At 40.0% G+C, this 14,667-nt stretch overlaps 1 protein-coding gene across 3 annotated transcripts; it reads right to left on the bottom strand.

Moving 5' to 3' along the window:
• Nucleotides 1–3,299: 3,299 nt before the first annotated feature.
• Nucleotides 3,300–14,272, bottom strand: golt1ba (golgi transport 1Ba). 3 transcript variants are annotated; one of them, XR_014907602.1, is made up of 6 exons: nt 14,077–14,272; nt 13,429–13,520; nt 10,866–11,044; nt 7,888–7,969; nt 7,077–7,140; nt 3,300–5,474 (listed from the first exon to the last, which is right to left on the bottom strand). XR_014907602.1 is itself a non-coding variant. In XM_085382246.1 (6 exons), exons 1-5 carry the CDS (start codon nt 14,099–14,101, stop codon nt 7,539–7,541), a joined length of 387 nt encoding a protein of 128 aa, XP_085238372.1. In that variant the 5' UTR covers nt 14,102–14,272; the 3' UTR covers nt 3,300–5,474; nt 7,513–7,538. The 3 variants fall into 3 exon arrangements, 2 of the variants coding, with proteins under 2 accessions (XP_085238372.1, XP_085238370.1); XM_085382246.1 differs by lacking the exon at nt 7,077–7,140 and adding an exon at nt 7,513–7,547; XM_085382244.1 differs by lacking the exon at nt 7,077–7,140 and having other exon boundaries at nt 14,077–14,261.
• Nucleotides 14,273–14,667: the final 395 nt, after the last annotated feature.

Below are 14,667 nucleotides of genomic sequence, written 5' to 3'. Positions count from 1 at the left end.
GTGAAAAAAAAATCCATGAATTCACATGGTAGGATTTGTAAAGAATTTATTCGTAAATTAGGGTGGAAAATAAGTATTTGGTCACCTCAAACAAGGAAAATCTCTGGCTCTCACAGACCTGTAACATCTTCTGTAAGAAGCTTTTCTGTCCCCCACTCGTTACCTGTATGAATGGCACCTGTTTGAACTCATCATCTGTATAAAAGACACCTGTCCACAGCCTCAAACAGTCAGACTCCAAACGCCGCCATGGCCAAGACCAAAGAGCATTCGAAGGACACCAGGAAAAGTATTGTAGACCTGCACCAGACTGGGAAGAGTGAATCTACAATAGGCAAGCAGCTTGGTGTGAAAAACCAACTGTGGGAGCAATCATCAGAAAATGGAAGACATACAAGACCACTGATAATCTCCCTCGATCTGGGGCTCCACGCAAGATCTCATCCCGTGGGGTCAAAATGATCATGAGAACGGTGAGCAAAGATCCCAGAACCACACGGGGGGACCTGGTGAATGACCTGCAGAGAGCTGGGACCAAAGTAACAAAGGTCACCATCAGTAACACACTACAACGGCAGGGAATCAAATCCCGCAGTGCCAGACGTGTTCCGCTGCTGAAGCCAGTGCATGTCCAGGCCCGTCTGAAGTTTGCCAGAGAGCACATGGATGATACAGCAGAGGATTGGGAGAATGTCATGTGGTCAGATGAAACCAAAGTAGAACTTTTTGGTATAAACTCAACTCGTCGTGTTTGGAGGAAGAAGAATACTGAGTTGCATCCCAAGAACACCATACCTACTGTGAAGCATGGGGGTGGAAACATCATGCTATGGGGCTGTTTTTCTGCCAAGGGGACAGGACGACTGATCCGTGTTAAGGACAGAATGAATGGGGCCATGTATCGTGAGAGTTTGAGCCAAAACCTCCTTCCATCAGTGAGAACTTTGAAGATGAAACGAGGCTGGGTCTTCCAACATGACAATGATCCAAAACACACCGCCCAGGCAACAAAGGAGTGGCTCCGTAAGAAGCATTTGAAAGTCCTGGAGTGGCCTAGCCAGTCTCCAGACCTCAACCCCATAGAAAATCTGTGGCGGGAGTTGAAAGTCCGTGTTGCTCGGCGACAGCCCCAAAACATCACTGCTCTCGAGAAGATCTGCATGGAGGAATGGGCCAAAATACCAGCTACTGTGTGCAAACCTGGTAAAGACCTATAGTAAACGTTTGACCTCTGTTGTTGCCAACAAAGGTTATGTTACAAAGTATTGAGTTGTATTTTTGTTATTGACCAAATACTTATTTTCCACCCTGATTTACGAATAAATTCTTTACAAATCCTACCATGTGGATTCATGGATTTTTTTTTCACATTCTGTCTCTCACAGTTGCAGTGTACCTCTGGTGCAAATTACTGACCTCTGTCATCATTTTAGGTGGGGGAACTTGCACAATCGGTGGCTGACTAAATACTTTTTTGCCCCACTGTATATATAAAATCTTTAGTCTATCCAAGCTGTCTCAGGGCGAGAGGCAGGGTGCACCCATAGACAGGTTGCCAGTCTGCTGCAGGGCTAATACAGAGAGACAGACCACCATTCAAATTCACATTCAAACCTATGGGCAATTTAAAATCACCATTTAGCCTAACCCCAGTCTTCTAAGTATTTATTTACTGCAATCTGAATCAAGAAATGCAAGAACTTGACTGACGCAGAGTGGGAATAGACAAACCTTGTTTAGCAAAGCTGCATTACAACAAGGACTTTTTAACCAAACTTTACACATGCAGGGATGGAACAATCAAGACCAGCTTTTTCATTTAGTTAAGAACATTTTTATTTATATAATTCTTTCCAAGATAAATATCACAAAGAGCTTCAGAACAAAAACAGTAAAAAACAAAAAGGGACAAAAGGTTTCCCCCAAAAGTTTTTGTTTTTTAGCTGCTTTGTAAAAAAACAGCACAGATGAGTCCACAGGTCACAGGCTCAGTGGGAAAGAGTTCCAGAGTCACTGTGGTAAAAGCTTTAGTTCTCTGATCACAGGGATCTGCTCGGGCTGCATCGGTGTCAAAGTTAAAATGTTGGTTTTTTTTAAATATAGCACTTTTTTTTCTAGACTGGAGAAACATCATCATATCAGTGATAAAAAAAAGTTCTTAAAGGTGCTCAAAATGTGCTGAAAAGGGAGAAGATTTAACAAATACAATAAAAGCCCCCAGGTGGAACGTTATAGCACATTATAGGCAAGAGAGATGGAAGAGGACCTGTACTGGGAAACAACACAGGAAAGGACTGTTCAGACAGATATAAGGAGAACCAATCCAAAGCAGACCCAGATACAAGTACCACGCATGTAGTAGTCAGCAGTTCAAAGGGCAGAGGTCAGGTCAAACAAAACAGAACATTCTTCTTCATCATTGGATCAAAGGAGGAAGACCTGTTCCAGTTAAATGAGCTTGATTAAAGACGGACTGAAAATGATCCAGAAAGCTGTATTTGTCCAAAACAGCTGTAAGCTTTTAGCCACATCCTTGTCTAACATCTTTGCATAAAAAATAATTTTAGATTGGCCTGTAAATGAGAGAAACTTGTTAAGCTTGTTTTTGTTTGCTTTTTAAGTGGCGGGATTCTTAAAATGAGTAGGCACTTAGCCAAAAAAGTGCTAACTATACAATTAAACATGTCAAAATCTTTCTATAATGCATCATCCTTTAATCGAAGCAGGTGAATGTATAAATGAGTTGAGTTCAACAAATGCTCCACTTTTTGACAAGAACACTTTAAACTGCAAATCCTGTCATTTGTCTAAAGTAAAGATTTTGAAACAGGAGCTGACCTCACTGTAACACGATATATGTTATCTGAAATGGAAAGAAGATCGTAAAACCACTGTTGGTCATTGTGAAGGAATAAGACTGTTCAAAAGCGGGGAATTTCACAGCCGCACAGGAATGTAAGACGCGAGCGCTAACCACACAGTAACATGATGATCACAAATAAAGATGTCCCCAGAACAAATACAGTCCTTATTAAATGTAAATAATAAAAGTAAAAACCAGGTCCAGTGTGTTTCCTTTGGTATATGTGAGGCCAGACAAATGTTGGGTGAAATAAAAATTGCAGGTTCCTACAAAACTGCAAAAAATATATATCTGATGGGGAATTTATCAGAGTACTTGATGGGCAACACAAATATACCCTGAGAAAAAAGAAGCATATTAGCAGGTGCCCTTTCCAAGAGTTGAGGTGTTGTAACTAAAATAGTTACCATCATCAGGCGAGAACGCTGAATCAAAATATTTTGATTTTTGATTTATTAGTAGCAGAACAATCTTCCATTTAGTCTGAGTGCTGGATTTCTATTTTCCTCTCAGAGGCAAGAACTTTCCACATGTAGGGAACCTTGCTCAGAAGATGCTGGCTCTCTTCGTTCAACCTTTTTATGTAAACAAACATTTTTCAGAGATAAAGTTTAACAAATCCATACACTGAGATACTGAAGACATTCAATCTGACTTTAATACACATTTTCAAGCCCAAAATAGCCTCGATCTTTCTCACTCATTTTGTTCACAATTGTTTTGGAAATATTGATCAAATAATGATTAAATGTTGGCATTTTTACTCGTGAAATCTAAATTAAACAATTAAAAATTTATAATGAAATAAATACTGAGCAGGCTTGAGTTTAGTTATTGGTGTGGCCCTCTTATGTCTTGTGTGTTCTTATACCTTTATAAAATGAATTACTTACCCCCATCTATGGTGTATAATGGTGACAAAGTCATTGAACATACGCTACATTTTAGTCTAGGTTAAGCTTTAGAGCTGTTAGTTAGTTATCTAAAGTGTTACCTTAGATAAATCAGTATACTGACTGCGGGCATGGGCTGTTGAATGATTCTTATGTGCACATCTCATAAACATGAGAGTAACTTTTTATGCACACCTATTTCAGCTAAGAATATTTGTTCACACATATTAGTGAATTAGGCCCAAAAACCTTAGAATAGATTCAAGTGTTGCTTTTTTTGATCACTGTCATGTCAACACTGAAAACACTGAAAAAGCCTCACAGACGAAAGAATTTTACAAACCTACTCGCTTATCCAACTCAGTGTTTTGGGGGCTTGAGCCTATTCCACATGCTGTCCCCTTTGGTGGAAGCAAACAGGAAAAGATTATAAAAAGTAAGACGGATGGCAAAAATATTATTCAATATTTACTGCAAACTATTTGAGTACTCTTTGAAGACCCTCCACAACACTGTCAAAAAAAAAAAAATGCACATAGTTGTGCCACACTTGTGGTGCCTTAGCTTTATCTGGCCCAGCTGGGGAAAGTTGTTTCCTTTTTTATTTTGTAATAGTATTTTTTCAGTTCCACACAGAAGTTTTTATTGATAATAATCCTGTTTGGCTTTGTAGCCTTCTCTTATTTATTTAGCAACATCTAATATCACAGATCTGATGCCTATAGTTAGTAGCATGTCATCTTCTGTTTAAATGTCTAATAGCAGTCACCCAACAACATTTCCTACTACCGGTTATTAAAAAAAACAAACAAACAAAAAACAAGTAAATCATAAAAGCTAAAAAAAAAAAGGCAGAAAATAATTTAAACTTTTGTTGTAATTTTAAATCCTAGCTCTCAAACAGTATATGATTTTGGTATAAAACTATTTTGTGCGTCAGTAAGGATTTACAATTTGAATATTAATTCATCAAGATCCAATGTGTCCTTAACTTGTGTGTTGCATGAACATTGTCTTTGAACACTTAACTCGAGAACTGTGTCTATCCCAACGAACGAGTAGACAGACTGCCACTCATAACAGATAAAGTCAAGCGATCATATTTAAAAAATAATTTATACAGAAACACTTCTAGCCAACACTGAACACAATCACAAAGAAATGGACAAAGTAAATATTCCAACAGCTGAACGGGGGTGTAACTGTAAACAAAATCCTGGATTTAAAAGCTTTTGTGCAAATTAGGTTAAAGCACAGGCATAAACGTGGCAAACATGGCAGGATGCACTTCCACTTCTTGTCCTTGCACTGGGTAGTTTTATCTGACAGTTCCACAGATTAAGAACATCATGTAGATAAAGTCGGGCCTTGAGGGAGTCTTCTATCCTCCTTTTAAACGCAAGATGCAGTCAATGGCGAAGGGATCGATGGCATTTGAAACATTTATTGTAGAGACTTTAGTGTTGACAGTAAGAAACTGATGGTGCGATACAGTGATGAATCTGTGATTGGTAGTGCTGACCACTGAAGTTACAGACAAAAACAGTCCTTGTCTGCTTGAATGTGGAAATCTGAATCTGATCTGTATATTTAGGTGCTTTTACTCAGCACCATGGGAGATTGTGATGCTTTATAAAACCTATAATCAAACAACTTTCTCTGGTTACAAAAAGTCACTGTTATACCATAGTGTTGCTCTCGCCCACTTTGTCCGCATACTGAAAGAAAAGAAAGAAACCGTGTTAAGTGACAACTTGTTGGCATTCAGGACTCATGTGGAGAATGTTTGGCACAGATAAATGTAGGAGCGGCTGAACTGCAGTGTTTGCGATTATCCTGCAACACTTTAAAGTGAAGCATGCATGACCTAAAGGGACACACCACAGCTGACAAGGCACAGTCTCAAAATTTCAGGTCATTTTTATAACCTGTTTGCAACGAGGTTGTGTGCACTACTTTCTGTTTAAACAAACAAAAAAGACGAGTCTAACAAGTCTGAATACTATACTTTCAGTACATAATCGCACACAACCTGATGGTGCAGGGAAACCCTTTCGTCCACCAGGGTAAAACAGGCAGCCTAGTATATCGTTAGCTTCATAGCATAATTGCCTAAGTCATTGACTTAGTCAAATGACTTAGGCAATTATGCTATGAAGCTAACGATATACCAAACCCACCTCCCACTAGGGGAAACTCCAAAGTGGAACAGAGTCTAGCCCCTCTCCAGGAAACACTTTTCAGAACCTGAGCTATATGTGCTGATGTGAGCCTGATGAGTATATCTAACCTGTATCTCTAACCAAAAGCACTTAGTCAGACGCCTTCCCCACAAAAGAGGTGACACTCCATGTCCCTAGAGTAGGGGTCTCAAACTCCAGTCCTTGAGGGCTGGTGTCCTCAAACGTTTCCATGTGTCCGTTGCAACACACCTGAATAAAATTAGTAGGTCATTAGCAAGAGTATACAACTTGACTGCATGCTGAAATGGCAACCCCTAACCCACAGGTGTCAGACTCCAGGCCTCGAGGGCCGGTGTCCTGCAAGTTTTAGATGTGTCCTTGATCCAACACAGCTGATTTAAATGGATAAATTACCTTCTCAACATGTCTTGAAGTTCTCCAGAGGCCTGGTAATGAACTAATCAAGTGATTAGTTCATTACCAGGCCTCTGGAGAACTTATATTGAGGAAAAGATATACGTTGAGGAGGTAATTGAGCCATTTGAATCAGCTGTGCTGGATCAAGGACACATCTAAAATGAGGACACCGGCCCTCGAGGTCTGGAACTGCCCGCCCCTGTTCTATACAGTCTTGCTAGTGACCTACTAATTGTATACAGGCGTGTTGCAACAGGGACACATGGAAAAGATTTAGGACACCAGCCCTCAAGAACTGGACTTCGAGACCCCTTCCCTAGAGCCAACGGGACCTCTGCCTTTGACTGCTGCCCAGTCCTTATTGCACTGAACCCCTACAGCACCTGCTATAGGTGGACTATTAAATACCAATGGAGAGAGAGCAGGTTAATGTCATTTAAGGAACTGACTTCCTTTTTAGATCTGAAGGCTATATCCACTTCTTTTATGCATGATACTGTTAAAAAAGAAGAAAATGTATGCACATATGCCCATAACTACAAGATTTTGTCAGGTTAGCCAACATGATAGTGGGAAATTGTGACAGCTAATCTTCCATAGAAGCTGGCTGTTTAGCTTGTTAAAATATTCAGTGGGTCATTGCAGACCAACTTTTTAAATCCTTTTGTCTGCAGTTTGTACAATTCATATTTCACTGCATTTTGCATGGTGCAGCCTTACTGTTAAAATCCACTGGGGCCATTCTGCGTGGGATTTGCAGGTTCTCTCCGGGTACTCAAGCTTCCTATCACAGTCCAAAGACAAGCAGGTAAACTTCACTGGTGATTCTCAATTGGCTACAAGTGTGACTGTCAATGTCTCTCAGTGCTATCCCTGCAATAGGCTGGTGGCCTGTCCAGGGTCACCAGCCTGGACAGGCCACCGACTCTTGCCACTGCAACCCTGAACTGGAGAAGTAAAAGACGATGGATGGATGGATGGCTTGGCTGACTGGATGTACAACATGTCATCTTAAGATATATCAGTCTTCAGATGACATGCCTGTGGTGTGTGCCTTAAAGGTTAAAAAACAAAAGACAATTACCTGCTCCAAAAAGATGAGACTCAAAGCGTGTTAGATAAGTTAACATGCAAAGGAAAATCGGCAGTGACTGACCACGACTGCTGATTGTCCTCAGAGCCTTACGAAGGCTTAAGAAAAAAAAAAAAAAATAAAGACAGATGCTCACCTCAAAACAAAGCTTCCAACACAACAGCATGGTAGGGGTATGTTTATTAGCCACAAAGCAATGTGTGAGACAAGCTAAACACACAAAACTACATTTAATTTTCTAAACTGCTTCCATCCTAGCTGTGTATGCTGAGCTCGTGTGTCTGCTAAATTGATTTTCAGTTAAATAACCATGGCATTTATTTGGGCAGTCTGGTTAATCTGTTGTGCTTGAGGTGTTTGAATATGATGATTAATGAAGAAACCATGCTGTGTTTAAACAAAAGCTGCACAGCAGGTGTGGAGCTGGGTAATACTCACTGCACTGATAAAGGGCAGGTTTAGGATGGAGCCAAGGACTGGTATTCTCCTGATAAAGCCTACAACCACTGGAAAGAAGCCCCTGGATGTGATTAAAGAAAGGAGAGTAAGACAGAGGGGAGAAGCCAAAGACAATTCATGAAAAAAAGTGTTTTTTGATTATTACATTATTTGAACACGTGCATGTCTTTTTTTAGTCAGAATTCTGACTTTTTTTTCCATCAGGATTATTTTTTCTCAGAATTCTGGAAAAGAAGAAAAAAAAAAAAGACGTGCTCACTTTTCCTCCCCAGTAGCCTAATCCTCTTCCGTATGAACCAGACCAGATGACCAACTTTTATGCATAAATGTTTTTATAATGAAGATGGAAAGAATCATCCCACAGGTCGATTATTAACACCAAGTTGTTGCTAGCTCTCAAGGCTCCTCAGAACTGGGCTTGGTCTTCGTCTTTAAGCATTATCTGCATCTCTTGGTTCCATCTTAATTATCCGGTGATAATTTTGGAATTGACAGACTTTCCCTTGTCAAGTCTATTTTGAAAACATTTTCTAAACAACACTGGCTAAAATGATATCTACAACATATTAGCACTAACCTAAAAACTCCTGGGGCCTGTTCTTCGTACCTCGCTAAGTAAGTTAGCCGGATTAGATTGTTGACGATTTCGCGTGATCTTGGATCGTTCGGTTCCCCGAAGCTCATCCGGGACTTGCTGTCATAGCAACAGAGCCGTAAGCGTAAACCTGCTCGGGAGCAGGTTTACTTTATGTAAACAGGATTAGATCGCGGCCACGCAGGTATGTCCGCGTCATTCATACGAAAGCAACAGCGATATTCCACCACTGTTTCACCATAAATAAATAACATCAATGTAACTAAAGACAATGCAGCACTTGATCCTTTTATTGATGTCACACAGATACATACAGGTCATTTCCTAAAAAAGGGAAATGAACTATTAACATTCTATTACATGTATGTGATTATTACAGATGTAATTCATATTTCAGAGTAGTAATTGCAAATCACTTCGTGTAATCAAGATGAGAGACCACGGCTATAAAAGCGAAGGTGGATTTGGGAAGTCTGTCGCAGCCATGTCCTGTCCGTATACGCGAGCCACCCATTGCGGAAGGTGCAAGATTGATAAGGAGAGTCCTCAGAATCCAGCGTATATTGCGGGACAGACAGGATCCTTTAGCTCAGCGCGACAGTGTGCTCATAGAGAGATATCGATTTTCCCGTGAGGATATTATTTACTTAACCAACTTGTTGACGAGGGGGTGCAGGACCACCACCTGTCTTTTTTTTTGCTCTGCCCTTTTCTTGGTTGCTGTTATAAACAAACAGATTATTTCAGGCTCTCTTTCCAAGAGACGAAAAGCAATATAAGTGATAAATATTACCATTCTGTAGGATATTCTTATATTTCACTTTTACTTGTTCCCATGTTCTAGTGGGTCCTGTTGTGGCTCTAATGTGAAAGGGGATATAATATAACAATATAATATAATGTAATATAATATTGGATAATATAGTGTAATGTAATAAATCTATGAATAAATAATAAAGTGACTGAATAGTGGTATTGTCATGCGCTTTGGGTGCCTTGAAAAGCGCTATATAAACCCACTCCATTATTATTGTTATTATTGAATTACTTACGAGTTTAATTTGTCAGCAACTTTCTGCCAGCCCTCTCTCCTTGCTTTTGCAGCCTTTGCAGTGTTCCCTTGCGTTTTAATTAAACTCTGAAACTCCTGAAATCCCTCAATCAAGAGTTCTTGCTCTGCTGCCGGAAAATACCGAGCGCGCCCCTTCGACATTTTCGCCGACCAATCAGCGGGTTGCCGATCAATGTTTCTACTATCGATGCGTAGCCCCTTTTACGACACCCAGTGATGTCACATTACTGCGTCCAGCTGTACTAATCGTCAACAACAGGTGTGTTCGGGGAACCGGATTAGCGAGCTCACGGTTAGCGCGATGATTTGATCTTGGATGTGTCATTTGATCTTGGATGTAGTGAGCGACGTACGAAGAACGGGCCCCTGAACTGAAAAGCTTCAGTTGAACCAAAATGCTACAGTGAAAATACTGACAGGGACTAGAAAGAGAGCAAATTTCTCCTGTATTGGCTTCTTATCACTGGTTCCCTGATAAATCCAGAATCGAATTTAAAATCCTTCTCACCACATACAAGCTCTTGAATATTCAGTCCCCATCTTATCTTAATAATCTCAAAGTACCATATTAACCCAACAGAGCTCTTCACTCTCAGACTGCTCGCCTATGTGTGGCTCCTAGGATATTTAATTCAATTTCATGTATATAGTGCCAAATTGCAACAACAGTTGGCTGCGTCTGTTAATGCTCCCTCGCGTCTCCTCGTTCTCTCAATATTTCCAAAGTGTCTCCAGGTATTCCCAGTGTTCCAGGTTTTCAGTTTGTTAGGAATTTAGCTTTTACAGTGTATATATATATATTTTTTAATGTTCATGCTTTGTTCTCAACCATAATAAATGGCTCGCCTGATCGTGACAGTAAGTCTATAGACCACAATTAATCAACCCAACCCGGTGATGTCATGTTCTGTGCAGACTCAGGATGGTGCTAAACTTGTTTTAAAGACTTTGAGCAGTTATTTCTTAAATCCAGAAATAAGACAGACAGTGCGAAATCCATGGCAGTTTTTTAAAGCATAGTACTCCATGTAGTGTTTCATGTCCACTTTAAGTCTTTAAACACACTGCAACTTTGATGAAAACAGTGCTTTCCAAAGTGCAATTTAATATATAAAATTTAGGGCTTTTCAGGACTGAGCCCAAGTTTCAATCAGATCTCTCAAGTCATCCTGCTTCTTTCATGTAAAGAATAAGTTTACTGTATCTGAGGTTTCAGTGTTTCGTGGGCTCTTTAAACAAGATAACTGTCAGTCTACTGAATCTGTTGTGTGCCTTTTGTATTCATCTTACCTGAATAAGAGAAAAAAACCATAGATCTCGAGCAAAACTCCAATAATGGGCCAGCCAATCAACACCACAAACACTCCTCCCAGGAAGAAACTGGTGGCCTTCATCTTGTGCTTCTGGAAAAAGAAGCGGAAGGTCCTCTCAAGGCCGATGACAAAGGAGAGTCCAGCAACAAAGAGAATCTGCAGAGACAAAAAAAAGAGTGGAAACATATTAGAGAAGGGTTCAAAACTGCAAGCACATGCAATCAAGTATCCAGTGTTGTCATTGGCATCATATAAATACCAAACAGACTGAAAGAAAGCAATTATTTGCACTAGTATGAATGAAGGAAAAAACACTGGAGTTTAATTTTATTGGTTTTAAATGATAATTGTGTAGCCAGTAGAGTTGCCACAAACCAAATGCATGCAAGCGGTTAAGAAACTTGTCCTCTGATTCAGTTTTGGGTCTGCCAGACCTCTTCCTGTTAGAGTTTGTTTCTGAGTGTCTTTTGATGTCTTTTTGAAACTATACTCACTGACACCTTGACTTTCTTTGCAATTTCTCTGTAGGAAAGACCTAAATTTTATGATGGTCTGTCTCTCTTCCATTGTTAATTGCCTTTTTCCTCACCATTTTTGTAGCAACACACTCCAACACTGCTTTTATGCAGACAGAGGGTGCTGTGAGTGATCTAGAAAAGTTGGAACACCTGTAAAAATTAGTAGCACCAGCTTTCAAGGCTTGATCCGAACAGCTTTAAATGGTTAACCCATTTTGTGTTTCCTGAAAAATGCCATCTGCAATTCTGAAATGTGCATTACTTTTTCAGTTTTGGGTAACCTTAGCTTTTTTTTTTTTTTAACCTGGCAGTTCATCACTTATCTTTGTACCTCGAACGACTTGAATTCCAATAAATAACTGGAATGTTGTTGTTCTAAAAGTTTTGACTGGTAGGGTATATTTTCTGTGCTTACAGAGAATATTAGAAGGAACATTTTTAACACTGTGCAGCACTACAGAAAAATCCAAAATGCAATCCTTTTTACAAGCAGCCATATTGCTAACGACAAAAATGATGAATGTCATGATTTTGAACGTGTCAAGTCCATCTATCCAGTGTTAGAGTAAAAGCCTTCAAGCAATACTCCCGGCATGATGTATAAAAAATTCCAAGCAGGTCCTGTTTATTCTGAATTTGTTTCACGTTAGCAGGAAGAAAAGGTCTAAGAGACCTGCAGCAATAAACCATCTTAAAAGATGGTTTATTGCTGCAGCCCATGTGGCAGGACCCTCTGTCACAAAGACTGCTCAACTGGACAGTGTATCCGTACACTGCCTAACTGCCATTTACATTCAGATCTATGGGAAATATGTCATTAAATAGATTAGAAAGTATGAATTGCAGTCTGGCACATAACTGATTTAGTTTGGTAGCAAAGGCAAAGAGCAGCTCTTCCAATAATAGTCAATCATTAGTTCTATGACGACAGATATTGATATTAGTGTTACAGTGGATATTCAGAGCACTATAAAGCAAATAGAGGCCGTCAGCATCGCAAAAAGTGAGACACGCAGAAGTGAATACATTTTCAACAGCTAAAAAAAAACCAAGAGATCATGCTTGAACCTTTGACCTCTATGGTGAGGTGATTGGGTGCTTCTCTTATGTTTAGCAGTAATAGCAATCCTGTGACATGAAACATTATTGTCCAAATGGGAATGGTCTTTTTCATGATAACATTACCCCCTTTCATGGGACGATTGGGCTCACTGGAAGGTTTATATGTGTTAAAATCACGTGAATCATAATTGCAGTCAGCTGAATATCTATGAGGGATTTTGGATTCAATTCAATTTAATTTTATGTATATATAGTGCCATATCACACAAGAGTTACTTTAGGGTGCTCTATACCATAAGGTTAAGACCCTACAATGATACAGACAAGCCCCAACAATCAGATGATCCCCTATGAGCAAGCACTTTGGTGACAGTGGGAAGGAAAATTTGCCTGGGAACAGGAAGAAACCCCCAGCAGGGCGGGGCGGCCATCTGCTGCGACTGTTTGGGGATGAGAGGAGGAAGACATGCTGTGGAAGAAAGTCAGATTTTAATAACTAATAACTAAATGGACCTAAAAAAAGGAAAGTGAAGAAGAAGCACTCAGTGCATCATGGGGAGCCTCAAAGATTTATGGTCACCTGATCCAGCCCTAACTATGCTGTTTATCAGAGACTAAAGTTTTCAGCCTAATATACATAGAGAGGTTGTCTGTCTCCCAAATCCAAACTAGGAGCTGGTTCCACAGAAGAGTGGCCTGCAAGTTCATAACTGAGACATTTTATTTTAGTTATATTTCCTGTGTAACTGAAATAATGCAAATGTGACACTGCTGAGAAAGTGAGGCACTTTGATGCTATTAATGATGCTGTTGCTATGTTTATGTGAAACTAAACACAGCTGGATCACACTAACAGATTATAATTAATAATAATTGTCACGTGTCACACAGTAATGCATCTGCGTAATCAGAAGTTGCACTTTTAGACATCCTTTGGAACAACAACAACAGGTTACTCACATTTCCAATAGCCAGAAGTGCTTTGTCAAAGAACAGGATCATCCCGAAGAAGAGGAAAAACACGCCGAAGCCTGTTAATCCCATTCCAATCTCTGAAGGACACACAAACCATCAGAGTCTGACATTTAAATCTTAAGATAACATGAAGAGATAATATTTTGTTACACGTTTTTCTACGTCGAAAGCAAACCAATTGGTTTACATCTCGTTACGGACACATTGACAGAAGCTATGCTCGGCATGTCAGAATGTAATCCTGCACATAGTCATAACTCTAACAGACTTATTTCAAATTAAAGCACACGGAAGTACTCCAATAACACATATGCAAACAAGGATGGCAGAAATATCCACAATAAGAATCACAGCAGGGCTTCCAAAGGAGCTCCGCTGCTCACGCTGAATGGTAAAGTTGTCAGAGCGCTTAATAATGTACTTGCACGTAACTCTGGTCGTTCTAGTGGCTACAGCGGATATTATCGGGGGGAAAGCTGCTGGCTATTTGTGCCACTGAATGTCATGAGAGAAAAATGAAAGGTAACTTTCTTGTACTGACAGTGCTAGTTAGCACTTTGAGCACTGCAGCTCAAACTAGGGTTAGCTCAGACAGCAGGAACCTACGGATACACTCAAAAACACAGCTCTTACTTTGGGAGTCCGTTAGAGAAATCATCTTGACAATGTAGCTGGATGAGACAGAAGCAGAACAAAAAAGCTCTTCTCAGAATAATTTTCGATGACAGCTGCCACTGCAGCAACAGCCACGTCTTCCGGAAACACACCTTCTCTCGCTGACATCTTCCGGAACAGCGTCCATGACGCATTCATCTTGGCAACTTTCGTTCATTAAGATTATAGTTAATAACATAACCTTCACTAGGACACATATACCACGTAGCTACCCTGCTCTATTATAACACAACATCTGGATTGCACATAGCAGAATATGTTGCAAAATAGTGGAACGTAACAACACATTTGCTCATCTTGAATGTACCACATTGTGCGCGCTTGTTTTAACGCCTGCGTTTGGTCTGTCAGGCAAACAATGTAGAAATGTGTAACTGCCTGATTGCTTTGTTTTCACCCAGACTTTCCAGTTTACCTATTAAACGCCGACTTCATGTATTTAAAATGTGTAATATATTAAAATTGGTTATAGTTGATAAAGGGTGTAAATCGTCCAGCAGGAGAAGGTATTTGCAGACAGCCTAGTGGATTAAGCTCGGGGCGAAAATG

This window comes from Rhamphochromis longiceps, linkage group LG15 (assembly GCF_057381845.1).
Source record: "Rhamphochromis longiceps isolate RC_006_pf linkage group LG15, R_longiceps_female_GT1.1, whole genome shotgun sequence".
NCBI classification, from domain to species: domain Eukaryota; kingdom Metazoa; phylum Chordata; class Actinopteri; order Cichliformes; family Cichlidae; genus Rhamphochromis; species Rhamphochromis longiceps.
Note: the sequence above shows the minus strand (reverse complement) of the source record. Positions and strands in the feature narration are given on the sequence as shown.

Bases quoted from the DNA above. Each gene is read 5' to 3' on its own strand.
- golt1ba (XM_085382244.1), bottom strand. From the start codon at position 14,101: ATGATTTCTCTAACGGACTCCCAAA. The intron at 11,045-13,428 runs GTGAGTAACCTG...TTGTCTCTGCAG, and splicing joins CACTTCTGGCTATTGGAAAT to ATTCTCTTTGTTGCTGGACT. The intron at 5,475-7,887 runs GTGAGTATTACC...CTTTTCTTTCAG, and splicing joins ACCTGCCCTTTATCAGTGCA to TATGCGGACAAAGTGGGCGA.